At 46.9% G+C, this 22,027-nt stretch overlaps 1 protein-coding gene across 3 annotated transcripts in view; it reads right to left on the bottom strand.

The window, feature by feature from the left end:
- pik3r3b (phosphoinositide-3-kinase, regulatory subunit 3b (gamma)) overlaps positions 1-22,027 on the bottom strand; it is a 186,057-nt gene that overhangs the window by 76,213 nt on the left and 87,817 nt on the right. For all 3 annotated transcript variants that reach the window (XM_037114384.1, XM_037114382.1, XM_037114383.1), the window contains exons 7-8: positions 21,522-21,714; positions 19,540-19,625 (exon numbers count right to left, since the gene is read on the bottom strand). In XM_037114384.1, coding sequence (XP_036970279.1) covers positions 19,540-19,625; positions 21,522-21,714 — 279 coding nt within the window. The remainder of the gene's footprint in view (positions 1-19,539; positions 19,626-21,521; positions 21,715-22,027) is intronic.

Below are 22,027 nucleotides of genomic sequence, written 5' to 3'. Positions count from 1 at the left end.
GCGATCCTTAAAAATTTGTTTAAAATTTGCTTGAATAGAAACATGGCGAGTGACTACTGAAGTCGTACATGTCACTGTTTCCAGAACAACAGCGAATCAGCGACAGACGTACGGGACCTTTGTTGTCGCTCTTAGTTTGGTTAAGTTTAGGAGAATGTTTCCAACATTCACACTCAGAGAAGTCGTCATCTCATCCAAGGTAACGGAGCGTTTCACCTGGTCACTTCCTGTTGCTTTCTGAGTCAGGAAGCCGGAGAAGGAGACGAAACGCAACGTGAATAAAACTTTAAACATCGTCTGTGAACGTTTGTGCCTGAGTCGCTTCACGTTTTGACAACAACTCCCATGATCCCGCTCGACTTATTATGTTTTGTGTTGATCAGGAGACCCCTGGTGGCAGAAAGGACAGAAAGCTAGTACGACAGAAGGAGACGCAGAAGTCAAGGACCAAGTAATTCACCTCCAGAACACAGCCCGGTAAAATCACATCCAGCAAAACACAAAGATGAGACGGTCGGGTGTTTTTTTAATATATTTTCATCCAAAGCAATAAAAAAAGGGACGGGCCTCAGTTTCATCATCTGATTAATTTTAAGATTTGACATTTCTAGATGACATTTACGAAGAATTAACAGGCACCTAATTGACATTGAGGAAAAAAAGAGGATGTAGACGCCTAATAAGGAAAGTCCCAGTTTACAACACACACACACACACACACACACACACACACACACACACACACACACACACACAGCGGACCACAGGCGGGTCATGATAATTAACCCTTATAATCAGGACCCCGTCCGCGTGTTATCACTGAGTAATTGCAGACTTCTAATCCTCATTTAGAGTAATTAATCATATGTGAACACAGAGCTGCTGCCAATTATGACACTTAATGAGACATTTAGCATTCATAAAACTGAGCCAATCATTTATACTTAGATCTTCATCATCGCCACCATCACTATTGTCCTCCTCCTCCTCTTTATCTGCCTGCGGTTCAGTTAACAGGAGCTGTCAGTCGAGGAGGTGTCACTGCGTTAAAGGTGACCAATCATAAGCCAGTGCCTCTCTTTGTTTCCGCCCCCTGCTGGCAGAGCTCTCGCTTGTTAAATGTGTGCCGAGGTTGACGGATGTTTTCCCTCAGTTTCCTAAAGAGTTTTTAATCTCTAGTTTCAAGTCTTCTCCATCACAGCACGACGTTCGTCTTGTAAACAATGATCCCGTGTAGAGTCGGGGACCCGACGCAGCAGGCGGACGGTTGATGGCTCCTGGTTTTTATGGTACACCGCTAGTCGGCCTTGTCGGTGGCTTTTCATCCAAATATGGTCACTTCTGGCTCCAAAAACAAGATGGTGACACTCATAATGCCAAATCAAGGCTTCAAAACGGTACCGAACCGATTAGTCTGCTGTGGTAAACATTTCTACTGACCTCATCAAACAGCGTGCAGCTCGATGTGTGTCAGAGATAATGTGTGTGTGTGTGTGTGTGTGTGTGTGAATACAACATCAGATATGGATCAGCTCAGGCCCGGCCACAGTCGTCGGCCGCTCATCACTTATTAAAACTTCTCAGAGATGACAGCTGACTACCTCAGAGACTCCACGGCAGCCGGCTCAGTCGATGGAAAAGTTCTTCAACTTTTGACTGGAGAGACAGTCGAGACGCTGAAGGAGTGAACAAAGCGAAGGTGAGACAACAGAACAACCTTCTGGGCCGGGGTGGCGCCCCGGTGCCTCGTGTCCTGAGGTGAGAACCGTCCCGTACTTCACTTTCACACTCCTCCTTTTATTCCTCCACTGCTCATCTTGAATAATAAATAAATACAGAAATAGTGTGGGCTGCCAGCTCCTCTTTACATAAAACATTGATGCCGTCTGCAGATTGAAACTAAAACAGTGACTGTGTGAATCTTTGCTGGCACCCGAAGGACTCAGCTCGTCTGAACTGTCGGAGAACAGAGCCTCCTTTGAGCCGTGACCTCGTCTCCTGCACTTCTTTTATTGACGTCCCAACGAGATGCTGCTCGGATAAAACTGCAAACACCTACAAACATTCACCCGCGTCCAAAAGCTTCGGCTCTCTGCCAACTCCTCTTCTGGCTGTTTCGACCTCTGCTGGTCTTCAGCTGGGATCTGGACCAGCAGGGAAACCTTTAAGTGTATTATGAGTTGACCTGGGACAGAGCGACACCCTCGCAGATCTGTGCAAAGTGGTTTTACTGACTGACGTGGTGCACTTTCTGTCGTCAGACGCAGGAATATTTAAAGAAGCGACTGCTGACGGTGACTCGAGAGCAGCTGCAGAGATTTAAGCCTTCACATTGTTCCTGCTCTGGTTTCCGGTCAGTCTGAGGACAGATTTAAAGATCCTGATGAGTCCTCACGTCTGATTCATGCCATCACATTGTCTACCACACTGAATGTCTTTCTTCTGTAGCTCCGGAATAAATCTCTGAAATATTCCTCTGGATCTGGTGACAGAAACTTCAGCTGAGGCTTCAGAGCTGAGACCAGTTTTTTACGCTGATATAAAACACTTGAGTTGCGCTTTTCTATTAAAAAGCAATATTTAAAGATATCAGCTCTTCTCTCTCTCTGTGTTTAAAAGTTGGTACAGTAAAAAAGAACACATGATGACAGATTACTGAGCCGCAATGATAGATAATAGTTGAGATGTCAAATATTAATTTAATCGCCAACTATTGTGATAATTGATTCATCAGTTTGAGTCGTTTTCAAAGCAACAATACGTATAAAAATTCCTTGTCAGCTTGTTAAATGTGAATATTTCCTGGTTTCTTTTTCCTCCTCGATGAGACTAAACTGAATATCTCTGGATGTCTGACAACCAAAATTTGATCTGCATCGAGGTTTTTTAGACCAAATAACTGAACGATGAAGCGAGAGAATCCTCGTTAGCTGCAGATCAATACAGTTAATGAATGATCGCTGCTGCAAATCAAAGCCTGAAGTGACACCAGAGCCACAGAGGAGCGTTCAGCAGCCCGAGGTTACGGATCAGAACCATTATCTCACATGTAGAGGGCCGGAACAATGCGCACACACACACACACACACACACACACACACACACACACACACACACACACACACACAGGGGAATCCCTTTAGGTGGAGCGAGCTGCTTGGGTCAGAACAAAGCTAATGACATTAGTCAGAAAGTCGGGAATTAAAGCGTGCACACTGAGCTCATTGTGAAAGTAATTTAATCAGGGGTCCTTGAACGCAGCACCGGGCTCGGGACAGATCAGCCGCTCGCCGCCGCCTCATGACAAGTCGCAGCAGAACGAGGTCGTTCGCCGAGGGGCCAACCGGGAACACGTTCTGATTGGTTGGCGTGTCAGAAGGAGCTGCTTCATCTCAAACAGTTTTCTTTGCCTCGTGTGAAAACAGCAGCAGGGTGGGCTGCTTTTCAAAATGCCCTGAAATGATTCATGCTTATACTTTCATTATAAGTAACCTCTCACAGAAGAGTCGGATGCACAAGACAACTAACTTTATACAACGAGACTGCAGGACAAATGGAACCAGTGGAGCAAATCACACTGATCGTAGACGGTCGTGGATCAGACCGATCGTCGGTAATTTCAGGCAGAATATTTTCCTAAACCTAAACAAGAAGCCGTATGTGTTTACATATAACCACACTGTCATTGTTGGAAATGTGAGTAACGACCAAAAGTCATAATATGTCAACTGTAAATGGACCAGCCTTCTGATGACTAGATGACCCGCCTGTTAGTCGAAAGTCTTATCGTACGTTGAATATAACTTGTTATTATTGACTCCACACACGGTGATTGGCTGATGTTTATCATGTGTGGGTGAAACGAGCTGAACCAGCTGATGTGAGCTGATGAATGACGCAGCACTGAACCCTCAGATGTCGTCATCGTGCTCAAGATGTCAGACGAGGTCAGATCATCAAGCGGACGCTGGAAGTTATTTCAAGCAAACGTTTACAGCAGTTTACGCTCACGTGACAACATCAGGACCGAGCGCAGCCTCCAAAAACATTACAAGGATGTTCACAAGGGCGCATGTTGAAGGAAGCAGGACAAGAATGAGAAGAGATGTGTTAAGAGTGAAAGGTGAGGCTGCATGAGCCTGAAGTCCTCGGACCTCAACCACTGAGACGGCAGAGCTGAAAACACTCGTATGGCTCATTCTGGACGGCCGACTGACACGGTGCTAACAGGAGAGAAAAGGATGGAGGGATGTGACCAGAAGAGAGAGGAGACAGAGAGGAGGAGGGAGGCTGTAAATCTGAATCGAGGCGTTTAGAGATGAAGGAGGGAATCAGCTAGAAGACAAATGTCAGACGGACCGGAGAGAAAAAGAGGGAGCAGAGCAGGGACGGATGGAGAAAGAAAAGAGAGAGAAAAGAGGAGAACGAGGAGAAGGTGAGGACATCTGCCGTTAGCTGCAGGGTCCGAGTCCTCGCCAGAGATGAGGTCAGAGCAGCCTGCTGGACACTGAGCACCAGGCCGGACACACAGGTGAGGCTCCTCCCCTCGCTGCTCCCGCACCACGTTCAGGCTCTATTTAAAAACCCGGTGACATCATTTCACAGGTTTTCTAACAGATTCACACCAACACCAGAAGATATCGCTGCATCCTCTCGCTCTCTCTCCAGCGCTCTGCTGTTATGACCTGTGTTAATGATGCGTTAGATTCATCTCGCCACATTTTAACAGCTTTCCTTCAGCTGTCCATCAGCCCATGAAGCCACATCAGCAGCTCTTCTGTTGCTGCCTGTCAATGTTGTTGCCGTGTTTCAGTCCAAATGTGAAACAGACGTCCAGCTGTATGTAAATACTAAAGCAGTCCGTCACAAGATGCTGTGATAGAGAGTAACCTCCGTCCACACGACACATGAAGGACTCCATCGATGAAAATATGCTGGATTGAGGATTCTGAGCCAAGATGGCGGCAGGTGGAGCCGGCACACTGAGTTTCAGAAAGCGATTTGTTTTAACCTGTTTTTGTCTTTCTACTGCTCATTTATTTTTGGCTACTATGGATCAGCCTGAATCTTTTCATCTTCTACTTTGAATTGAGTCACAAACGACCTCATATTGTGGTTTGTATGATGTTTTTTGGTAAAATTCCACCGATGCAAAAACAACTGGATTGTTTCTGCTCCAGCTCGAACGATGCAGGTCGACATGTGAGTTTTAATCACCTGCCTGTGATGGATTCTGGGCCTGCTGGCAAAACAAGTTGCAGAGCGAGACAGGAGATTATAGGGAACCAATCTAAACACACACAGGCTCGTTACTCTACAGCCGATAGATCGTGTAATCAACATTTACTTCATAATGATACGTTCAAGCAGAGAGCTTGTGTTCGGCCCGTTTAACACAACCTGGATTACATCAGCTCAGTAAGACACAGTCGCTCCCCAAGGTCACCTGTACAGAGAGGTGGAGGCTGATGATCGTATTTATCACATCTGACAAAAAGTTAGTGACCCTCCTGTACTGAAACTGATAAAAATGACGCCTGACAAACGTTAACTGAGCGACTGAAACTCTGCACGGCGTCAGAAATCATAATAAATACATCTTTGTCTCAGACGGCGAGCAGAAGAGAGATTTTTATCATTCTACTGAGAATACAAAACTCATTATTCCTGATCCCTCAAAGGCACCACAAACACACCGGATCATGTGGCCTGGTTTAGTGTGTGTGTGTGTGTGTGTGTGTGTGTGTGTGTGTGTGTGTGTGTGGGCCACATGTGTGTGTGCCATGAGATCCAGCAGATTACCGTCACCTGTGGTTGTACTGCCTCAAAGCTCGGCCTGTCAGCCACCAATTACAGCTCCCCGGCCGCCCATAAAGCTCCCTGCATGAGAGGAAAGGTGAGATCGTCTCTTTGCAGGAATGAAAGGAGAGAAATGACTCTCTCTCTCTCTCTCTCTCTCTCTCTCTCTCTCTCTCTCTCTCTCTCTCTCTCTTATCCTCCTCAGTCCTTATAATATCAGGCAGATTTCATATCTTTCATATAAAGTGCCCTTGACCTTCAAGCGGTGCGAGGGGTTTGATAGAGCATCGTAATGGGGCTCTATAACTTTCCGTGTGGTTGAGCAAGCAGAGTGCTGCAGGCTAGCAGGGCAGCTTGCTACAGATTAGCTGTTAAAGTGTGTTGCTATAACTCGTCGAGGCCGTAAAACACATCACACCGGAGGCTGGAGGCTGCACAGAAAACCCCAGTCATCCAGTCCTCGGGCGAACGTTTCTAATGTTAGAGGATACGCTCGACCGCTATCTGTACAAATCCCACATCAATCCCACATGGAGGATTTGCATTTCTTGGGGACTATTTTCATCTGAGGATGAATCCACAGCAGGTGCTCTGCAGGACGGTGTATTAGTCAAAATAAACATGTGTATCGTCAGCATAGAAATACTGAGAGCAACTGTGTGTTTGGATGAAGCAGGGACTCAATATATTGAGGTAGTTGTTCCTCATATGAACATATATAAGTCCCCTCCACTTACATTACATTTACTGGATGACTTTAGTTACTCAGAGCCAAAGCAACACATTTTTATTGCCAATCGTCTTGTTGGTCTGAGCACCAATACCCAAAATAACATAAATCTAACTTTATGTAATTGAGCTTCAGGAGAGATGTAAAAAAAGGAGTACAGATATAGAGGGAGGGCTACAAACACCGACTCATCCCTCGATGCTCCTCTTATCAGTTTATATCTAAACTTAGCATAAACAATTCGTCACCCAGGTTAGCTAACAGAGGCCTAATTCACATCATCTGGAGTCGTGAAACCCCCGGGGCTGAATCAACAAAGCCTGCCAAGGCCGAGAGCCGCTCCAAACTGACCAATTTAGGAGCAGATTCGAGAAAACAAAGGGCGGGATGAAGTGCGTCGTGCATGTTGATCAGCCCACTCTGTGGCCAGCTGTTCCCAGAGCTGCCCAGAGGTAAAGAAAACCAACTCATTAGTAATTCAAATCTGGCTTAGTCAGGAGCACAAAACAGTGGGTCTGATTCAAAAACAGAATTATTACTGCAGGAAAAACAACCGATCCCCGGTGAAACACGCCGGGAGAGAGGAGAGGAAGGTGCAGTCAGGCAGAAACAGACAAACAGACGTGGAGACAGAAATATACATGTGGACGCAAACGAACACGACGACCCGGCGTTTCTAAAAACCACTGGACGACACGCGAAGCCAAACCTGAGGTTCAGGGACGCTCACGTGACAGTTTAAGTAAGACTCTGTTGTACACGGCTGAGCAAAAGACAAAACCAGAAACAACAGAGGTGAAATGTTCCCCAGGCACCAACAGTTAACAACAATAAGATTTACAAGATTTATAATATATCTTAATCTGAAGTGTGTCAAGTGGTCTGAACTCGAAGCAGATCTCTGAACATCTCACTGTTCTTGTTTCTGTATCTGTATCTGTGCGGAGGTTTAAAAAGCAGTGAGCTCAAAGAAGAAAAAAAGCTACAGAAGAGGTCTGAAAACATTCAGGTTCAGAAGCTTCTTTTCATCTCTTTTCATTGCAGTGCCGGCACGCCGTCTGAAATCACAAACCGGGGCGACGTTGTGTGTCTGTAGTTTTGCCAACAGGTGTAAAGAAGTTTTCATACTGGGCAGCAAGCCGCCAACGTGGCCGTCCTTTTGCAGATTTAGACAGAAGGCGGCATATTGGGGGTTAGGTTATGTAAATCTGAGCCGGCTTCTACGTGAGATGGGTGGAGGTGTCGATGACTTGCACTGTTGTGCGACCCACAGCTGGGGAGTTTTAAAACCAGGAAACAGCTGATCACAGCAGTCAGTCCATCACTTCATCCACGGACGTCAAGATGAGCAACTGGACGGCTGCTGAGATCCAGGAGATGCAGCGTCTCCTCGGTCTCTGTAGCTGTTTGGTTGTGTTAGCTTGTTGTTGTAGCAGCAAGCTGCTGACAGTCGCTACTTTCAAATTAAAAGCCCCCTGCTAAGAACCCAGTTCTAAACTCCAATGGAGTCAAATGTAAAGCTCTTATTTTGAAGACAAATTCGACCTGCTTCACTGCTCGCCTACCCCAGTGGCGGCCAAGTGGCAACTTTCAGAAAAGAGGGAATATTACATCTTCCTTTTAGACAGACAAGGCGGCACACTGCAGCCTTTACCTGGCTGCAATGTGCCGCCTTGTCTATCTAAAAGGTGCTTGTGTGTAAAATGGACGACTGTCACAGAGGTGGCTTTAGGTTTTTGAAAATGTGACTGATGCTGCCGTTTTTCGGATCATGTAAGTCATCTTGTTGCAGTCACCATGTCTGGATTGCTAGGCACCTGCTCAGTGTCGCCCCCGAGAGGACTCAGGTGTTTTACCCCCACAGGGGCGACAGTACAACCCTCACAGTGCAGACGCTCAGAGTTGGGTAAATCGACTGTACGCTTCCAGTTTAACTCGCTCAGACAGTGTTGTGTCAACCTGTGAGTCCTCTCTGACTCTGGAGCAGAGATAACATGCTCTTGTGCTGCTGCTCTGGCTGCCTCCGGCCCTTCAGATGATGTCAGAGAAAGAGAACGAGGGCTAAACAAAGACAAAGAGAGAGAGAGGATGGAGAGAGAGGGGAGGTGGCGGACGGAGACGGAGACAGGAAGCAGCACATTGGTATTCACGGCTGGTTTCAGCTCAGCCATCCATCCCCGCCTCGTATTCTTTACATCATATTTGCCCTTCAGTGCAGCAAATGTCTCCCACACAGCTGGTGGAAGCTTCGTGTCGCCTCGCAGCCGAGCCGGTCAGTCGATCGCACGCACACGCCCGCGTGCACGTGCGCTCACACGGCATCCCGCCGCCGCAAAAAACAAGCATTTTTAATTGCTACATGGGAGAGTCAGATGTTTCATTTTCATTTTATCACATAGTTATGTGCATCATTATAACTTTGGGTCAGGAGTTCAATGCATTATTGATGGTTTGCATGGAGAAAATAAATCATTTAGCCATAAACTGCCAGTGAAGTAATTGCAGCTTCGTTCCTTCGAAGTTTTTTGGAGCATTTCCATATAATTATGATTCTCCGACTATAACAGTTTCTTCTCTCTGTTGCAGATTTTGCCGTCACTTCTGAGCTCTTCCAGCAGAACATCCAGGGTTCTCTCTGGTGACACGTGATGCAATATAAGTACCACTCTGTTTTAATGAGGCTTCACCCCGAGATAAAAATTGAATTTGAAGTACGAGCCCACTTTATTTAAGACAAGAGTGAACAGCAGCTGGATCAGATAACAGAGAGGACGTGCAATATGTCAGGAATAACAATCAAATCTGCTTAGTCTTTGAAATGCTGTTGAAATAAAGACCATGTGTGACCCACTGAATGTTTACACCTATCTGAATATGTATCTTTTGAGTTTTAAAGGTGTAGTTTGTAGAAGAAATGGTAAGAATTGCTGCTTCCTGCTGCTCAGCAGGCTATCAGACGATCGCCAATACAAAGTGGTATTACTGGACAGGACGGGCTAGCTGGTTAGCATGCTAACTTCAGTAGACATCTCTGTAACACAGTATGTAGATGTCCACGACACAACGTCAGCTGTTTCTTCACACACTAAAACGTGCACTTAAAAGACAAAGTGGGAAAAGAGAGACGTAAGGAGGAGAGGATGGAGGCAGACGGAGCTGGTAGATGGCAGGACGTGTAGCTTCTGTGACCTATGATCCCTAAAATTACATATGAAGGGATAAACATGGACGCCAGGGGCTGTTTGATGTTAATTCAAGCTTTACATGAGCACATTACGGCAGAATTTGGACATTAACCAGAGGAGAGCTTCTCACCAGAACACACCATAAAACAACTCAACCGCAGCGCAGTGTGCTGGATGATGGGTGTTATAAGATAATCTTCTAATAGAGACTGAGCTGGGGGACGAGGCTGTGGAGGGCTGAGGGATGTAGAGGACTACACCGCTAAATTTTAACCTCTTAATGTGGCACTTCAGGAGCTCAGGGGAAACGTCTTAACCGTCCGGGCCTGAAGGGAATAAGGAGAGCAGCGGATTATTACATTTTTACAGGTTCTGGGATAAAGAAATAAGAAGATTTTCAGCATCGTCTTAAAGTCTGTGTGCAGGTAATGAGTCTGTTAAACTCACTGCTCACGAGCTGGTTTGTAGCAGGAGTAACGATGATGTGGGTTTAATACTGCAGGTTGTTTAGTCATTAACAGGGCAGCAGAAGTTGCCCCAGTGATGGAGCTACATCAAACGTGTCAGTCTGGACTGAAGACGGTGTAAAACATGGACGAAGCTTTCAGCTCGGATAAGTGAAGCCAATGCAGAAGTGCTTCAAACCTGCATTCATTCAGTTGATTTATCAGCTCAGCGTGACGTTCATCTTGTGAAGCGATGACGCAGCAGGGTGTGCTTCAGGACGTGGCCGCCTTGTGATTGACGAGTCTCTACCAGGCTGTCCACAGAGGCCAAGATGGCGACGGCCGTGGTGCCAAACTCGAAGCTTTTTAAAAAACTCCACAGACCATGGAGTGACGTCACTGTGGGCTAACACTTGGTCTGGACCACATTTGCGGACCGTCCAACCGGCCAAGTTGATATTCTTAGAACCACTCAGCTGACGTGGCCAAGACTGTTTGACACTGACCGCCTGGTTAGCTTGTTTGCTACTGTCAGCTGGGACGCACAGGTCTAGTTTCATATTGGGATATTTAGTATTTCTTATTTCGATACATTCACAAAGGGAATTCTGAATGGCTGCAACGAACAGAACCAAAGATCTGTGACATCAGGAGCATCATGAGGTTCTTGTTCATATCAGGGCTTCCTCCAATTTATGATGCCTCTTTGATTGACAGCAGTGGCCCTGACTCTGTGTGTGTGTGTGTGTGTGTGTGTGTGTGTGTGTGTGTGTGTGTGTGTGTGTTCTGACCCTCACCTCCCAACCGCCTGCTGGGACTAACCGGGCCACATGTCCCCCTGTTTCCAGCAAACAAAGTCATTTCAGAGGCCATTACCCTCATCTCCTCAGCGTACTGTGACCTCTGACCTCATGATAGGGAGAGAGAGAGACAGAGAGAGAGAGAGAGAGAGACAGAGAGAGAGAGAGAGAGAGAGAGAGAGAGAGAGAGAGAGACAGAGAGAGAGACAGAGAGAGAGAGAGACAGAGAGAGAGAGACAGAGAGAGAGAGACAGAGAGAGAGAGACAGAGAGAGAGAGACAGAGAGAGAGAGAGACAGAGAGAGAGAGAGAGACAGAGAGAGAGAGAGAGAGAGAGACAGAGAGAGAGACAGAGAGAGAGACAGAGAGAGAGAGAGAGAGAGAGAGAGACAGAGAGAGAGAGAGACAGAGAGACAGAGAGAGAGAGAGGGACTACACTTTCTTACAGGAGGATCAGAAACACACTGAAGGAAAAAGATCTATTCACACGAAGAGTTTTGATTCTTTAAATGTATTTTTGGGGGCGAGAGGAGAACGACTCTGGGTTTGTCATCTCCAGGTACAGAACATTTGCGAGAATAATAATATTTTGGTGGGTGTTGTAACCAGCTAACATGAGAAATTCTCTCCAAAACAAATGACGACGCTCTCACTGGGATTTTTATTAAACTTAAGGTGAAAACACAGGAACACAGTGAACAGTGTGTGTGTGTGTGTGTGTGTGTGTGTGTGTGTGTGTGTGTGTGTGTGTGTCATTAGCAGATACACTGAGCCATGTAACTGTGTGCAGCTGGAGGAGGACGAGTCCCACAAACAGCAAATATCAACAAATAGACACAAACTAAAAGCCCAGTCCTCGCTCGACCTTAATCACATTATACAATCACAGTCCTGTACGCATATTCACACATACTGCCTGTGTGTGTGTGTGTGTCTGTCTGTGTGTGTGTGTGTGTGTGTGCGTGTGTGTGTGTGTGTGTGTGTGTGTCCTGTGTGTGACCCTGTGCAGTCGGATTATGTTAAGCTGGCACTTTTCCTCCCATTGGGATCCAGTCATGACACGACTTCTCTGTGAACCCTCGTACAGATTATGTTTATGTATCTGTAAGTGTAATGTAACATGTATGTATGTGACTCTCATGCAAACACACACACACACACACACACACACACACCATAATCTCTAATCTCACACACACATACGTGACCTCACAAGCTCTTTGGTGCTCTCAGCTTTGACCTTGGTAAAGTATGACTGTGTGTGTGTGTGTGTGTGTGTGTGTGCAGTAACAATTGAATCTCTATGTTCAGCATAAAGCCGGTTAGCCTTTAGCTTAGCATAAAGACTGGCTGCAGGGGGACTGATGGAGGATTTAGTCTATAATAAATTCACAGATCAGTTGACGTCTTTAGTCCGGCCAACAGTTTCAGATCAAATATTCAGTTAATGTAATGAAATTGTTTTAACTGTCATCTTTGAACTTTATTGATAACTGGGTCTGTTAACGACACAGCCTGAGACTGGATCAGGTATCTGTGTGTACACGAGTCGATGCATCGACGTGATAACACGTCAGTTCTTCGTTACAAATGACGTCCTGCACGTCTGTATGCAACTGAGGAGCCAATATCCACCACTGACAGGCGACTGTGACTTCAAGCAGATCAATAATCTAACGCACATTCATACTTAGAGGGAAAGAAGCTGTTGGAAAATACGGACATTTGAAAGTGCTGTATTAGAGCTGTACGAGGATTCTGCTGATGAGCAAAGTTAAACTGTTGGAGTTGGCATCAGGTGGGAAAAACATCTGGATTGATCAGGGAACACGATGTGTCACGATCCAGATGTGAGTCAGAGGGAACAAAGTGAACGGAGGACGATAATGAAGTGGACGAAGACAAAGACGCTGTCAGCTGAACACCACCACACCGTCCTCAAACACATCAGCAGCCAAACAAACGGCCTGAGAGAGCAGAGAGAGAGCCTTTGTGTGTGTGTGTGTGTGTGTGTGTGTGTGTGTGTGTGTGTCATATGCATGCCAAGCTGTGGGCATGGTTTGCGTGCCTGGGAAGGAAAACAGCACATAACAAAAGCAGAGGGAGACGGCCAGAATGTGAATGGGTGTGTTTACAATCCTGATTCAAGACTGCTGGCTGACAGAGCGACTCGACGAGGCCGAGCCTTCACATGCAAGAGACGTGCACACACACACACACACACACACACACACACACACACACACACACACACACACACACACACACACACACACACTGTCACATTGAGCAGAGATGCTGAGCTGCAGCACTCAGGTGGAGCAGCACCGGTCGTATATTCAGACTCCATTTGGAGAACATGGCTCGCAGCTCTCCTGAGGGGTCAATGGGCATCCACACACACACACACACACACACACACACACCTCTGTGAAGGGGTTAACATACCGCCAACAGGCACTGTGGTAACCTCTGACCTCCACTAATGCTGTCTGGAGGGGAGGCGGGGGAGGTAATGGGTGAGAAAAATGCTCACACATGAACCTGACCTCCCTGTTTCAGCCTGCCTCGTTCTGTCCTCCTCCTCTCTCTCTCTCTTTCTCCGTCTGCATCCATCAAACAAAGAAAAGATCTGAGCTGATCACACACACACACACACACACACACACACACACACACACAGGAGGATGAGTGGGGCCAGATCTGATCGGATCAATCACAGATCATTAACGACATCGACACTCACACAGCTGATGTGACGATTAATGTGAATCTGTTTTATAATATTTCACTGATATGTGGAAAAAACCTTTGATGGTTCTACAACCACAATAATTAGAATATATATTAAGTTTCTGAATTATTGATGACACATCGTGCAAAGAACTTAATTATTTTACAACTTCAATTCTGGTCAAACATCTATATGCATAACAATCCACTTTATTCTAACCAGTCTCGGAATTTACATCTAAATAAGCAAAGTAACCTGGATCATATCGTCTGTTAATATAAGAAATAAATGACAGACAAAAAGCTGTCAGTAAAATGTCTGGAGCAGAATTTCATTAGTTCTCGGTCCAAATACCAAAAAACACAGTGATACAGTGTCCATCTGTAGTAAACTGTACTGTGAACATATTTCTACATTTCTGTTGTTGACCCGCAGCGACACATCAAGGTTTCTGCTTTAGAACCTGATGTGAGTAAAAACAAGACGACACAGTGACACGTATCATATAATCTTATAACAAAACAAGCGTTAACATCGGATCAGGCAGCGACTACATTCAGCACCACAGTCACTGACAGACAGAATTTCTAGGAGACAGGATTGATTAATGATAATCCAACATGTATTTAGAATTTGTTGGAATGACCAACAGATGTCCGTCCATCCCGGCAGAGACGGATCCAGCCTCTGTTTCTCTTCCTGGTGTTTCCTCCAGTTTATCTGGAGAGATTAAAAGTGAAATTGTCGCCAAAATGCAACCGAGGCTTTATCTGTGAATGTATCTGTGTCAAACCTTTGTGTAGAAACATAATGACGATGAAAGAGGAACTTTTAAGATTCACCATATTTTTGTTTTCGGGTCAAAATCATTTTCAGTCATTTCTATTTTTAAAACACTAAGAAGGCTACGTCGCAGATCGATATTTCTCAGCTGGCAGGATGGCGGCGAGCAGAGATTCATGTTGTCTCGAGACTTCTTACTGTCTTAAAAATGCAGATTTTGATGCTATGGTAAAAGTGCCCGTAGCACTCCCATTGAAAATGAGTTTGACCCGAAAACAAAAATACGGTAAATCTTAAAAGTGCCTCTTTCATCGTAATTTTGCTTTTACACGAAGGTTTGACTCATATACATTCACAAAAAAAGCCTAGGCTGCATTTTGGCGAGAGTTTCACTTGAACGTATCTGAGTCGGGGCTCTGAGGACGGAGGGCGTCTCCGGCACGTTTGTGAGATCAGGCTACAAAAATAAAAAGTGACTTAACTCGGCTGAATTCGCCGCCTGCCCACTTAAGTGGATGATTTCTGTCTGGACAAAAACCAGGAGGCTCAAGATTCATATTATGTCTGCGTATAAATAATCCAGAGATCCCGGGAGGATAAAACACAGATAGGGAACGTGTACGAGTGTTACATCAGCACGGTTTCCCACATTATTCCCCTGATTACAAAGAAACAAGAGGCTTTATTCAGACACCCCGCAGAGACAGGAGAGAGGGAGAGTTGTGTAAGAGATGTTACAAAAGACGCACTTCAAAGACGGCACAACACACAGCTCCCTCCGGTCCTCTTGTTGCTGTGATGCAAGCTCTTCTGCAAACACACACATATTCACACACTCACACACTCTCCTGCTTCATTTCACTGCAGCGTTCAGGCTGGAAGTGACACATAACTTTCTAACATGTGCACAGAGCCGGCACGTAAACACGTTCAACACCAACGTAAGTCGGCAGAAGTCAGGAAATAAAGAGCAACCGAGGAAACACAAGTAAAACCAGGACGCCCCGAGGAGAAGCTCTGCAGAATGTGGATGTGTGGAGGGATTTTGAATCAGCCTGAGCATGTTGAACAACCTGACGTGAGCTTTTTAACATTTGCATCTTAAAGATATTCAGAATCAGGGAAAAAACATCACAAATCTCCAGCGACATCACAGCCGCGACCCCCGACGTCTCCGTCCTGCCTCCCACCCTGCAGGACGGAGGTTTATTCCAGGAATTATTGATCGTCCTCCAGACGTCATCCTGTCCTTTATTGTGCCACCCACAAAAAAAATGAATAACGAACACATGACACTCTCTGATCTGTGGCTCGGTGTGTTTCACCACCACACCTACAGGCCGAGGCCAGTGGAAAAGTTCCTGAAGATTCAGGACAGCTAAAGGTCACAAAACAATCTCAGACCGCACAGAGGACTGGAAATGTCCGAGGGATTTTTTTCCCACGAGGTAAATTGATAGCTTGACTTCTTCTGATTTCCCTGAACTGGTAATTTTGTGAACAACTGGTTCCATTAAGATCTGTGAGCTTGATTGGACGTACACTTTAGGAGCTAGACTTGATTATGATTTGGGATACTTACCTCAAATAAGGACGTTTGGATGAAAACACCTACATTAACTTGTCAAAAGCTCAAATTTGAGTCAAGAGTGACTCAGAGTTCTGGCAAAAGGTTTGACCATTACCACTCAGTTCCCAGAGGTTTTCACAGAGGTGGAGGGGGAGGGGGAGGAGGAGGAGGAGGTGGAGGGGGAGGAGGAGGTGAAGGTGGAGGAGGTGGAGGAGGGGGAGGAGGAGGTGAAGGTGGAGGAGGAGGGGGGGGGGGGAGGAGGTGAAGGGGGAGGGGGAGGGGGAGGAGGAGGAGGAGGAGGAGGAGGTGAAGGAGGTGGAGGAGGGGGAGGAGGAGGAGGTGAAGGGGGAGGACGAGGTGGAGGAGGAGGAGGAGGTGAAGGTGGAGGAGGAGGAGGTGGGGGAGGAGGAGGTGAAGGTGGAGGAGGAGGGGGGGGGGGGAGGAGGTGAAGGGGGAGGGGGAGGGGGAGGAGGAGGAGGAGGAGGAGGAGGTGAAGGAGGTGAAGGTGGAGGAGGAGGGGGGGGTGGAGGGGGAGGAGGGGAGGAGGAGGGGGGGAGGAGGGGGAGGTGGAGGTGGAGGGGGAGGAGGTGGAGGAGGGGGAGGAGGAGGTGGAGGGGGAGGAGGAGGGGGGGAGGAGGTGGAGGAGGGGGGGAGGAGGAGGTGGAGGGGGAGGAGGAGGTGAAGGTGGAGGAGGAGGGGGAGGAGGAGGTGGAGGGGGAGGAGGAGGTGGAGGAGGGGGGGAGGAGGAGGTGGAGGGGGAGGAGGAGGTGGAGGAGGGGGGGGGAGGAGGTGGAGGGGGAGGAGGAGGTGAAGGTGGAGGAGGAGGGGGAGGAGGAGGTGAAGGTGGAGGAGGAGGAGTCGGGCAGGCCGAACATGAAGTCAGTCGAAAAGATGTCGTTAGTGTTAGAAGTTTGCAACACGTCCAGCCCGTCCTCATCAGAGAAATGACTGCAGAGGTTGACCGTGAAAGCAGCGTGTTAGAACCCACATGTTCTTGTTGGACCTCTAGTGGCCGTAAAAATCATTACAGCAGCAAAGGAGGAAGTCAGGCAAAGCAGTATATAGTAGTGATGAACTCTGCATGTGGACGAGGAGGAGGACAGGGTGGCTGGTTGTGAAGCCACAGGTGAACAGTTAGTTAGTTAGTTTAACTTTCTGACGTAGTTCAATTACGTTACATCCGTCACGTATCATCAGTTACATGAGTAACATACTTATTTCCTGTCGCTGCTGTGCTGCACCGGTCATGTTGTTTTGGTAACGATGAAAGGACGTGTTGGAACAGACTGCTTGTCAGTCCCAGCGACAGGCGTGCCGGACCTTCATGAGCCATGATAGTCGTGGTTTTGGTTGAGATATAATGTTATAACATCAGGATAAAAAGTTAAAGGTTTGATGCTAACTTCAGTGATGTTGCGTTCAGGACACATCCGGTCAGATTGGAAGCAGGGCGTGAAAAGTGATCGTAAAGAAACGTAAAGTTTCAGTATATCCAGGATTTGTAGAGTCGATCCATCTGGCGAGTCCGTCCAGGTTTTGTCCTCGCCGGGTCACATCTGAACCATTAATCTAAGTCTCATCTGCTTCTTAGCGCAGCAGCTTCCAACACCAGGTCTGAATGAACCGCTGCTCCATGTAAAGGAAACCTGACCCCTGCGCAGCCCCTTTAATCACTGCGAGGACCAATATGTCGACCCTGGCCTTAACACCGTGGCCCGCGACAGACCGGTACAACCTCATGCACACAGACACATTGACCCACTGACATTTATACAGACAGTGACCTCAGCACACTGCTCGGCCTCTTTGCAATCAGCAGCACACCTGCTGTCTGACCTTCCCTTCGTCCTCTCAGAGCCTGATTGATCCTCCACAGCGTTTTATTTCTGCAGTCGTACGCCAAAGACTGAGGCGGGTTAAAGCTACAGCCGCCGCTACGACACTGTCGGCACCCTGATCTATAAAACACAGCTGCAGTCAACATCTCAGGTCACTTCTTAGATCTCGTTTCAACCGGTCAAGTCCAACGTGTCGTACAGCCGGACGGTAGAGAACGTGACCTGAACCAGAATCAGAGCAAACAGCCTCAGCAGGTCTCAGGTTGACTGTGCAAATGTGACAGCAGAAACAAGAAAATCAATAAATAACCCTCGTTATGAAGGTTTTTTGTTTTTATTTATCTATTTTTTATCTCCATTAACATAAAGCAGCTCTACTGAATAATCTCTGTTTTGATGGATTTCTGAATTTCGACATTTCACATCACTCAGGGACGAGCCAGGTGAGAGAGAGAGATAAGATACATAACCTGAAGGTTGCTGTCACGGTCGAGGATGCCGGTATCTTCAGTTCTAATAGGATTCTCTTCATCTCAAACTACACAACTCCCAGCATGCTTTTCAAGGTGAGAGGGTTACAGGTCGGGTTCGAGTTGGGAAGCACCACAGTAAAGTTTTGCAACACAGTTTTAGATTCAATTCATCCGACATTATCACTTCCAGCAAGTAACTTATGATTTTAGTTTGCTGGTTGGTTTGTCGGCAGGATCACACAAAAACTAGCCCGTAAACTGGTGCTGTGGTTCTGGATAAATGGACGGATCCAGGAATGTTTTTTACTCTGTTTCTTGAACGTGACGTTATTCAACATTTTGGTACATTTTTCAGTGAACAATATGTGGATCTCTATGGCAAAGGACAAGTGAGTTTGTGCAATACTGAAAACCTGCCGAGGGCCCAACAGACAGCAGGTCCGTCCTGACCCCAATCCTCTTCAGCAGCACCTCGATGGACCTCACTGTCCAACGTTGGCAGTTTAATTATTTGCTAACACCTTCAGGAGTTTATTCTATACAATGGCTAAACAACAGGACCTGACATCGGGTCGGGTCAGTGCAGCTAAATGAAGCGTCTCTGTCTGCAGCTGCTTCACCTCTTGTGCACTTACAGTATCACACTGGACCATGTTTCACCGTCAGGTCCAAACCCTGTTGGTCTAAGACAGAGGGCTGTTTTTTTCAGCCTTTCGGAGAAACGATGCTGAGGTCTGAGAAATCTCCACAGTGTACACAGCCCGGTCCATATACACTGAACCAGAACCTGCCACACTCACAGTCATACCATCACTCTCAGCTGCACCCGTCCAGCAGAGCAGGAATGCAAAAAGAAAAACATTGTGAAACCGCCGTGTTTTGTTGCCATAAACTCTGTACATCCAGACGGTAAACTAAGCTAACGTTGAAGTTGTTATTTCATGCTTTATGCCCAATTTATCACAGCAGCTGGGGCAAAAAAGTTTGTGTTGTCCACATATTTTCTAAACCAAACATGTGTTTTCCACTGCAGTTTGTGGTCCAGCAGGGGAAGGGAAGGAGAATGTCATATTTCCAGTGTGGGAAACGTATGGTGAAGTAAACTTCAGCCACACTGTCACCCAGCAGAAAACCAGCTGACGGAGCAGATGAGCTCTGCTGTCGTTACGTTTCTGATCCTACCTGGTGCCGCCTGCATCTCCATCAGTCCTCCCGTTCCAATGAGAGCCTCCAAGATCCTGACGTGATGCTCCGGGTTCACATCCACACTGCCAACACAAACAAACTGAGGTCACATCATGAAGCACACATGAAGAACACAGAGTTTCCTTGATCATCTGTTCATCAGGTTATGCAAGAGTTTCACACACTCCACCTCAAAAATGACCCCTGGATGTCTCACGGATCTCGACAGTGATCAGATGATCAAGTCAGAAACATCTACTCTCTTCTTTACATGAACACATGGATGCATCTCTGCTCATGTGCAGGTCAGTGAGAGCTCAGTGGCACCACAGTCCTTTTATTCTGAACAGCAGGACGACTGATGCGAGGCTGAGAACAAACGGCCCTGATGGTGTGGTAACTCAAGAGCAGCAGACAAATAATCTGAATTTTACCAAACAGCGCTGCAAAACGCAAACGCCCCAACATGTGAGAAAACGTGTGACCATCTAAACACTTGCAGATTGCAGCGTGTTCTCCCAAACTATCAGGAATGTATTAACATTTCCACACGCAGTGCACTAACATGGGAGCTGGCTGTAATAGCATGGCATGCTATGAAACGCCGCTCTGGTCTTCATCCTCCCGTTGTGCACGTCAGAGGTGAATTTGGTTGCTCAGGATTTGCAAACAATCGCTGCTTCTGACTCACCGACTGCCTCCGCTACGCCACAAGGAGAAATTCCTCTGTAATTTCTGGAAAAACAGACGCAGGCGAGCTTGTGCAGGGTGCTGAGAAACAGAACAACACCATCAGCCTGGTAAATGCTGCTCTCTCAGCGCTCAGACATCCAGCGCTCTAACTGCAGGATGTTGATGTTACAGCTGAGCCAGATATCATGATGGAGCTCCTGCTGCACGCGTTTTGATTGAGATCGTCTTGATCCAACAGTGAAGACGCTGGATTAGAGACAAGTTTGATTTCAGCAGTGTTGAATCTGTGGATGGAGTTTAATGAGTGCTTCTTTCTGTGTCCTGCACTCAGACACAAAGTTCCTTTAGTTCTCTGGCTGATTCACAAATGCAGAATCAGGTGGAAATACGCTCTGTGCCCACATGCTGTGGGAGTTTCTGCAAGAGAAGTGGCTGTGATTGGAATAATCAACGGGTTTTATGCAAGAAATGAAACGGTTGATAAATGTCGTTTCACAGCTGGATGGAAATCACCTCACATCTTTCTTTTCATGCTTCATTTCCATGTTTTGATTTGCACTCAGGTTTTAGATAATTCTTTAAGCACCATGAAACACACAAAATTCAATGTGCAAAGATGATGATTTACAAGACAATTAGACTTTTTAACTCCACCGCTGTAACAGTGTCACTGCATCACGACCTCAACAGCACCAGAACCGACAGAAGAAGCAGGTTGGGGGAAGTGATACCGAGCTGACGTGAGAGTTTCAGGACTCATCTGACTCTCTGACCGTTGGAACAACTGAAGACTCTGATGGACGTGATGATGAATCAGCCACGAGCCTGACGTCGAAGGAGTTTAATACAACTCCAAAGACTCATTAATCTTTCGAAGTCTGTTGCGTATGTTGCTGATAGCGAGCTGAAGCTAAAGACGACACTTTGAATAGACCCGATAAAACATTCAACAGCTGTAATCAGTTCACTCTCAGGTTCCGGGTCAGTTCTGGATGAATGTGACTGGTGGTTGAATTTTCTGCAGCGTCTCTGCTTTCTGACTCTGATCGGCTTCATTCCTCTGAAGCTTTGGCCGCTGCTAACAGCAGCTTAGCTTGTGTTTCTAGCGTTTGAGATTAAAGCTGAGTGTTTCTGTGGTGAGCGTCGCCCGGCGGCAGGGTTAGTTTCAGCAGTCCATTAACTACTAATGGAGGCTGAAGCTTCAGTCATGTTGCTATGGTTACCTGCATTTCAGTACATATGTTTGGTTTGTCAAGAAAACACAATGGAGGGTGAAACCTGCGTACCTGAGGGCAGAGTGCTTGAAGACGGCCTCGGCGAAGGCCTGTCCCAGCAGCCGGGGGCCGGTCGGACCGAGCTGGCTGACCCGGGCCAGGTGTCTGCTCAGGTGGACCAGGAGCTGGTGGTTGGCCTGAGGGATGCTGGGAGAATCCAGGATCCTCTTCAGCCTCTCCCCGCACTCCTCCACAGTCTGACTCTCTGCAAGACAAAGACAACAGCAGAGCAGGGTCTTCAGAGCGGTGTTTCCAGAACTCGATCCCTGCTGACCCACTTCTTTAAAGAGTGAGCCTGGTGAGACGTCCTGACAGGAGAGGATCTGTGCAGCATCACAGCCAGAAAAGCTGCCAAATGGACAACTGCAGGTGGAGTCACACCACTGGATTTTTTAAAGACACCTACTCAGATTTTTTTTTAGGTTTTTGTGACTTTTTTAATGACCTAAACGTGCATTTAAAACAAAACCATGATGTTCCAGATCACGTGAAACCCATCCAGAGCATCAGCACAGCGC

Source organism: Acanthopagrus latus, chromosome 11 (assembly GCF_904848185.1).
Source record: "Acanthopagrus latus isolate v.2019 chromosome 11, fAcaLat1.1, whole genome shotgun sequence".
Taxonomy (NCBI): domain Eukaryota; kingdom Metazoa; phylum Chordata; class Actinopteri; order Spariformes; family Sparidae; genus Acanthopagrus; species Acanthopagrus latus.
The sequence above is the reverse complement of the archived record's forward strand: the minus strand, read 5'-3'. Positions and strand labels throughout refer to the sequence as shown.